This window comes from Pteropus vampyrus, unplaced genomic scaffold (assembly GCF_000151845.1).
Source record: "Pteropus vampyrus isolate Shadow unplaced genomic scaffold, Pvam_2.0 Scaffold58, whole genome shotgun sequence".
NCBI lineage: Eukaryota > Metazoa > Chordata > Mammalia > Chiroptera > Pteropodidae > Pteropus > Pteropus vampyrus.
Window position 1 is genome coordinate 7,290,704 of NW_011888839.1, and position 8,462 is coordinate 7,299,165.

General features: G+C 44.3%; 1 protein-coding gene across 1 annotated transcript; it reads right to left on the reverse strand.

Annotated features, from left to right (window-relative positions):
* Positions 1 to 6,628: 6,628 nt before the first annotated feature.
* Positions 6,629 to 8,052, reverse strand: POU3F2 (POU class 3 homeobox 2). The gene has a single exon (XM_011360746.2). It carries the CDS (start codon positions 7,955 to 7,957, stop codon positions 6,653 to 6,655), a length of 1,305 nt encoding a protein of 434 aa, XP_011359048.1. The 5' UTR covers positions 7,958 to 8,052; the 3' UTR covers positions 6,629 to 6,652.
* Between the last annotated feature and the right edge of the window lie 410 nt (positions 8,053 to 8,462).

Sequence of the window (8,462 nt, forward strand, 5' to 3'; positions counted from 1 at the left end):
AGGGAAAGTGATGGAATGGCCTGCGACGTCCGAGCTGTCGAAATTCCCCCAAATTGTTCAGGCGTCCGAACCGCAGAAGCTGCAGAGAATCTCGGTTGCTGGCAAACGCTCAGGGGCTGTTCAGCGTCCCGGAGCTAAGGTCAGGATTGGAGTACAGAGCATGCCCGGCTCCTCTCACCTCTCTCCTCCCTGCGCTGGCCAGCCGGGCAGTCTAGGCCTTCCTTTCGGGGCCTGCGCATCCCCGAAGTGGGGGCGCCTCCTGAGCACAGGAGCCGCGAGCAGACGCCGGCAGCCAGCACACTTGCCGGCCTGACCCAGGTGCTCTAACAACTTTGAAGGAATATTTTGTTAGGGGATCAAACACACAAAAAGTTATTATTGTCAAATCATTATCTCCAGAATCATGTGCTATGGAACATAAAAATTCCCCTGACGGAATAAGATTTCTTAATGGGAGGAAGGCAAAAGCTCCCAGTAACTTTCTACAAGGATTTGCCTAAACCTTAAAGCCCAGTGATTTACAATGGCTAATTTATGTTGCGAACCCGCAAGAAACTTTTTCGTTTTCCAACTCTCTTGCCAAACTCGTCATATTCTTTTGTGTGTGGCATTTTTTTTTTTTTCTTTTTAAACATCAAACCCGGAAGAAACATTGGTGGGAGGAAAAATACATGACCCAAATCAAAAAGGATGCAGATTCAAATTTACTCCACAGCGCGGTTTCTATCGCCGTCGTTCTGCACACCGAGAGTTAATCATATACAATTTATAACAATCAAAATCCCCTCCATATTGCTCAGATGGGGTCCTAATGCTCCCCTGTCTTTCTAAAATCAGTGACAAGTGAGTCTTTGTGAGGCATTTATTTCCTTCTTTTTTTCTAGATGACAGCTCCCCATTCTGAGAGCAGAGAGCTGTTTTCCACCAGCTACAGACCACTCCAGAGCCCAGGCTCTTCACGCAGGGACCGCATATGGAAGTTCCCCTCCACCCCCCAACCCCAATCCCAGACAAAGAGCTATAAAAACTCAGAAAGACGTGGAAGGAATAAACTTTAAGATGTAGATGCACTTTTACTGATGTATTAAATAACATTTCAGACATTTTTTTTTTTTTTTTAAAAAAAGAAACACATCTTAATGTTATCAACAACCAGAATTCTAGGAACAATAAGAGAGGCCTGGGTTGTTTTGAAGGGGTATGATATTGTTTCTACAGCCTCTAATAGCTAAGCCAAGCAGAGTTGTTATTAAGATAAAGTACTACATGATAAAGTTAATTAGCTTTTTTCTTAAAAAAAGAAAAGAAACAAATCTCCTAGCTTCCCACCAAATACAAGAACAACGTGAAAATATTCTGCTTGTTTCTTTATCTCCATAACTAAGCAAAGCCTTAAAAAAACTAAAAAGCCTTTTTTTTTTTTTTTCTGGCACTCCCATACCCACACTTCGATAAGATGGCATTGAAATAACTCTGGCCCAAAGTTCTACAAAGGTGGACAAATTTATTCCATGTTTTGCTACCTGAGTGGCAAGCCCCTACCACTTTTTAATTATTTCCCATCCGGAATCAAGTGGTAGGAATAGGAACCAGGAGCTCTGGTTCTCTCCTACCATACCATTTGCCCCCCTGTGAAGAGATTATGTATCATTGAAAAAGTAAACTTTCCTGAACAGGGAAAATGTTTGTATGAAATTTAGCTGTACGTCTCAGTCATATTGTCAAGATTCATGCCTAGTACTTCAAGATGCATCTTTTTCTTCCATTTAAAATAAACACTGTACTTTTTGCTTCACTGAAATATAAAAGCGAATCCAAAGAAACACTTTTACCTTTGACCCTCACTTCACCATCCTTCTGTCTTTTTCTATACAAGCTCTGTTCTTTACTTCATTCTTTAACTTGTCTAGGAATTCAATAAAATCTAGAACAGAGTTCTATAAACTGATTGAAAAATCAACAAAGACAAATCACAGAGACCAGTGATAAAAAGATAATTTCTCTCACCCAGCAGCCTAGCACTCTCCAAGCTGCTTCCACAGTAAGGCAAATGAAAAGCAAATGAATGCAGCATATAGACCTACATGTGCAAGGTACCAGTGCACTCACATGCCATTTTCCCCCATTGTTGCTGATGCATCTCTTTATTAGTTGCTTTTGGAGAAATAAGTAGAAAGATGAGTGCGTTTATTAAATCCATTTCACCAGAAAAATTTGCCAACCAGTGTGTAGCTTCCACTGGTAGGAGCAGGAGGGCAAGGAGAAGAGTGCTTTTGTTGCTGCATCTGAAATATAAAGGAGGTAACTTCGTGGGAACCGAGAATGTTTAGAAGTGTCAAGCATATATTATTTGTGGCTATTCCCTCTATTTGACCTTCACATAACTCTCCCATATGACTGTTTCTCCTTCATCTTATACCATAAAATTTAAAAATGAATATTTTGAGGAAACACAGTTCTTTCAAGATGACCATATTCTGCATTATTGTCTTTAGGCAAAAAAAAAAAAAAAAGGGGGTTTGTCATTGTGTCTAGCGAACATTTTAGGAGTGACTGCCTCACAAATTTCTCCCAGTGGCAGTGATAGAGTTTTTCATCTTAGTATGTAACACATTCCCCAAAATGGTATCAAAATTGCCTGAGTAGCTTTAGAATCTGAATGGCAAGCATGGGTCAAAACCATGGCTCAACCATTTAACACGTGATGGTTTCTAGTTAGTAGTCCCTGTAGCTAAGAACAAAAACGCCTTCTCAAGGTCCACTAAAATGCCCTGCAGAGGGCAGATGCTGCTTGTTTTCTGCTTACAATGGAAGAGGATATTGACCCAGAACTCAATCTATACCCAGCTTAAACATTTTACCCATCAGCATGTCTGCGGTCACAAAACACTTCTTCTTTCTGTCACTTCACGTTCAGACTATTGATAAGATCATTTGGCTGAATCTGTTTGGGACCTGTGTAATATTGACTAGGAGTTAGAAAAGATGATCAGATGTAATAAGCCCAGAAACTACCTTTCAAAATGGACATTTATACTAAAACCAATGTTCCAAGGAGGACTTTAAATACATCAGCAAACTTGTAAACTAACCCAACACTGCTTGGATTTCTCACTAACCTTAAAACTGATTTTGGTGAATGTAATGTTCCATCTAAGACTATCTAAAACAATCTGCTATTAGCACCACAGTCTTGAGTGCTCCCATACGTTCTTTTTCTTTTTTAAAAAATTGTTTTAGAGGCTGTTTGCTTGCCTGATGAGAAATAGACACTACTGTATAAACCATTGCAAAATCCATCTTTGTTTTTAAACCTGACAGGAATATATAGGACCTCTCACTTGGTAAACACACATATTGCATATTGTCAGAGTTATTCTTTGTTGAAAGATATTTGTTAATTACTAAAAAAAGAATAATCTCCTAAACTAAGCCTTAGTTTGCTGTAGATCCCAAATTATGTGAGGACTTGTGAGTAAAGATTAAAGTCCACCTAGTTCCATTGATGCTCTCCAAAAAAGTGAAATTGTATAAGGTAAAGCTAACACGGAAAGAAAATGCAGGAATATCTGCATATATTTAAAAGGGACAAACATCTCTTTGTTAGACCATGAAATGGCAAACAAATTGAAGCTCAAACCCAATGACCATTTCAATTTAATGCTACAGGTATAGTAGTAAATTGAAAGGTTTGGGATTGATAGTTTTTGGGGAAAAAAAAAGTGAATCTGAACAGTAGTCTCAATTAAAAAAAGCCTCTGAAAGTTATAAACGTGAAACCTGGCAGTATATGCATAAAATTTATTCCAAAACTTTATGAAGTATTAAGGAAGGGAACTATTTTACATACAACTTAACTCAGTCAGTATAAGGTCTAGGGTCTTTTCCCCTTAAAACTTGGCACTATTTTTAAAATAAAATAAAGATATTTCAATAATTAGAACAAACTATGAAGGTATTGTGCATTTCTGTTTTATGTAGATAATAAAATATTACTTTAACATAAATATATAAGGATCTCTGCGTTTTTATTTCCCCCACAAGCACAACCAAATGTACCAAAACAAAGTATTTTTAAAGAGACTGAACAAAAAAAATTACATCCCATATAGATTTTGCTCACCTACTCATTTAAAGCTACAGTAAAACAGTTTCCAGAACGTTTTTGCTTTAAAAGAAATAAATATACATTGAGGCAGGCCACTTAAAAATGATATGAAAATATTTCCCTGGGTAGCATTAAAAAAAAGAAAAATAGACAAAGAAACATTTAAACTATTTCTGCATTTCAAAAGACAGATATTAAACATATATACATAGTGGTAAGGTTCAGTGGTAACTTTCATCTTAGTAAACCTCTGGGAATTAGAGGAGCTATAGACACATCCTCTGAACTCCAGCTTCTAACCTTACCCACTTGGTAATAAGAATCTGAAAATTCATTTCCTCCCTTTACCATTGGCTATTTGCCTGCTCTGGATTGCTTCACTAAAGGCCAGTCCCCACACCTCAGGAACAAGCATTGTGATGCACCCCGAAGCAGCTCCATGCCCATCTTCCTGTGACATTCGTTGGTGGAAATGAAATACAGGCAAATAAATATGCCCATTATAAGTCATCATTTATCTTGCAAAAACACTGAAAATGAAACAATCACAGGTATTTGAAAAGACACTATAAAGCATATTTCCTAAAACCTTAACTACTGAGTGCAGTGCTAATCTGATGCTGAACCATAATTTTATGGTATTGAGATTTAATTTTTTAAAATAAAAATTTACCTAATACCTAACCAGAAAAAAAGCCCCGATCTTTTAAGATGAATAAAAGTGGTTTCCCTTTTTGCGTCCTTTTGTGCTGATTATTTTTCAATATTTTAACTGATCACAGTTTAATGGCATTTATTTTAATACAGTTACAGGGTGGGGGGGGTTGTTTTGTTTTTTTGTTTGTTTTTTGTTTTCTTTTTTACCCACACTTCCCAGTAGAGTCTTTTGTTATGGAAGTTAACCATTTTCCATCAAGATAGGTCAAAATGCACTTAAAACTATTAACAAAGGGAGAAAAAGAAGGATTGAAAATAACATTTTTTCCCACTTCATTTGGCTTCCTTAGTGAAAGAGGGGGGGAAAGCTGTCCAAGTCAAACTGGTATGTTTTGTAATAAATTACAAGAGAACAAGAGAAGAAGGTGTGAGACCTTAAATATGACTTGATAAACAAATGGGCTAGTGAAGACAAAACCAGTCTAGAGCGCAAATATTCTCTGTATTCATGTGGGTATTTGTGTGCTAAGAAATACAATATAGGCATACAGCATTAAGTTCTCAGATAATTTTCTTTATGTTTTTAAAAAAGCTATTAGAGGAACAAAGTTTAACTGCTGCTGTGAGCACAAATAATTCCTCATAATGAAGTTATTAAAACTGAAGGCAGAGAACTATACAGGGGGTGTCTGAAGATATAAATTTCCCTCGTTTTCTTCAAAGTGCCACTTTCTTTCTGTTGGACAACTCTGGAAATATATTTAACCTCCACGGTTCCACGGAGCTCTTTCACAATGGGCCCGCTTGATAAAATGAAGCAATCAGTCACTCACTATCGATTTTTCTTTTTCTCTCCTCTGCAGCCACCCCCAGAAACACTGCGTGAAAATGAAGTTTACTTTGCGGCCGGTAACAAAAGCCAATGCTTGACTCTAATTTTTGGATTCCAAACCGGATTCTCACCTTGGATAAAGCGGGTAGACCATGCACATTTCCTGACAGCAGATAATTATTTATTTTGTATGAAGCCAATCGTTTTGCTTTGGTAAAAAAGAGCAAATAAAAGTTACACCAGTGTAAGGGAGAAGGGATTTGAAGGTAACCAAAGTTCACAAACAGTAAGAACAAGTGGCTACACAAGAATGTTCGAAATGGAGAATGGCCAAGAGCTGGCTTCCACTCTCTCCGCTGAATAAAACAAAACACAAACCCCAGCAATTTCAAAATTAACCGCCGGAGAAAGAAAATTACGTTCATGAATTTATGTAAACTTCAATTTTCTTGCAGTGCAAATTTATGTGGTTAGATTTTGCTTACATCAAAGAATGTGTGTATTTTTTCCTCTTTCCTGATGGGGATCCGCATTAAATAAACACAGCAGCATGTGCCAACTCCTAGCATCAGGAAGCTGTGTTTTGTATTTATCACGGCTTGCTGAATTTTTTTTTTTTTTTGGTAATTTCTTTAGTTTTGTCAGGTATTTATCTCACCTCTCTCTCTCTCCCTCCTTCTCTCTCTGTTTCTCACTCATTCACTCACTCACTCTCTCTCTCTATCTCTGTCTGTCTCTCTGTGTGTGTCTCTCTCTCCTCTGTCCCCTCTCTGTCTCTCCACACACTCTCTCCTCACTCTCTCTGAGATACTCCACTCCATTGCCTGGGTACTAGCCTGTAAAGGTCAAAACACATCTTTACACCTGCTACCGTTTAAAGGATAGTCCAGTGCCTTAGTTGTTTTCCTTATTTTTGTTCTTTTTAAGGGACGGGGAAATAATAATTAAAAATAAAAGAACAATCAGAAGTTAGAGAGGGAACAAGGGGCCCGGGAAAGGCTCGTTGATCGAAGGGGAGGGGGAGCCCCACGCTCTGCCCCTCCCCCCGCTCGAGTTCACTGGACGGGCGTCTGCACCCCGTGGTGTGGTGGAGTGTCCCTACTCCCCCCGTACACATCCTCCGCGCCCGGCAAAGTCCCTCCGGGAGGGGTCATCCTTTTCTCTTTCTGTCTCCTGTTACAAAACCAAACTCTCACCACCTCCTTCTCCAGCTGTAAGCTGTCCGCGAGGGAGGTGATCTCCTGGGCCGAGGGCTTGGGGCATTTGAGGAAATGGCTCTCCAGAGCCCCCTTGACGCTCACCTCGATGGAGGTCCGCTTTTTCCTCTTGCGCCCCTGCGCTGCGATCTTGTCTATGCTGGTGGGGCTGCCCGAGGACGAGTCTGCCTCCTCCAACCACTTGTTCAACAAAGGCTTCAGCTTGCACATGTTCTTGAAGCTCAGCTGCAGGGCCTCAAACCTGCAGATGGTGGTCTGCGAGAACACGTTGCCGTACAGGGTGCCCAGCGCCAGCCCCACGTCCGCTTGGGTAAATCCCAGTTTGATCCGTCGCTGCTTGAACTGCTTGGCGAACTGCTCCAGGTCATCCGAGGTCGGCGTGTCCTCGTCCGAGTGCGGGTCGTGGTGCGCTCCGGGGTGGCCTGGCGGGCCCTGCGGGGGCGGCGGCGGCGGCGGTTGCTGGTGCGGGTGCGAATGCGGGTGCGGATGGTGGTCGGCGTGGTGTGGCTCATCGTGCGCGTCCCGCAGGCCGTGGTGGTGCAGCCCAGCCGGCTGCCCTCCGGCGCCCAGCATACCGTTCACGGTGAAGCTGGGCTGTGAGTAGAGCAAGCCGCCGTTGGACGCTCCCATGGAGGGCGGGAGATGCGCTGCAGCCGCCGCGCTCCGCCATGCCCCGGGCCCCGGGTGGTGGTTGGCGGCGTGGTGCACCAGATGCGGCGGCCGCTGCTGTTGCTGCTGCTGTTGCTGTTGCTGCTGCTGCTGCTGCTGCTGCTGTTGCTGTTGCTGGTGCTGCTGCTGCAGGGCGCCTGGCCCGTGCAGCTCGTCGCCGCGGCCGCCTTGCTGTACCACTACCGAGGGCTTGATGTCCGGCTGGCCCAGGGGGCTGGTGGACCACGGGGAACCGTCGCCGCCGCCGCCGCCGCCGCCCCCGCCGCCACCGCCGTGGGACAGCGCGGTGATCCACTGGTGAGCGTGGCTGAGCGGGTGCCCGTTGCTCTGCAGCGCGCCGTAGTCGCCCTGCACCAGGCTCTGCGCTTCGCGGTAGCCCCCTGCGCCCTGCTGCATGCCGCCCGGCGGCTCGGCGTGCACGATGGAGGCGCTGGAGGTGAGCAGGCTGTAGTGGTTAGACGCTGCGGTCGCCATGACTCTCGGAGCTGGACTGAGCGCTCCGGTTAAAGGAGCCGCGCATTTGACAGTTACTTTTTCGCCTCGGGCTCCTCTCCTCGCTTGCTCGCTCTCTCTCCTCTCTCTCTCTCCCCCAGTGGGCTGCTCCGACGCCCGCTCCGACGCCTTCTGTTGCTGCTCTTGCTATTACTGCTGCTGCCGCCGCCGTCGCCTCCCGCCCGCCCTCGCTCTCTTTCTCCTCCTCTCCCTCCTTGCTTCGCTCACTCTCAGACTAGCTCCGCGCTCCCCCCTCTCCCTGCTCTCTCCAGCTCTCTCCCGCTCTCTTGGCAGAACCGGCTCGCAGCGGCACGCGCCTGGGCCCCGCCCCCTCCGCCCCCTCCCATTGGCTCCGCGCCCTTTGATTTACGTGGATACCACTAGCAACCTCCCAGGCCGGCGCAACTGATTGGCGCAGAGCTGCCCCTCCTCCTCTCCCCGGGCGCGGAGTCCTCATAGGCCTCCTCCCGTGCCCCCTCGCCACCCT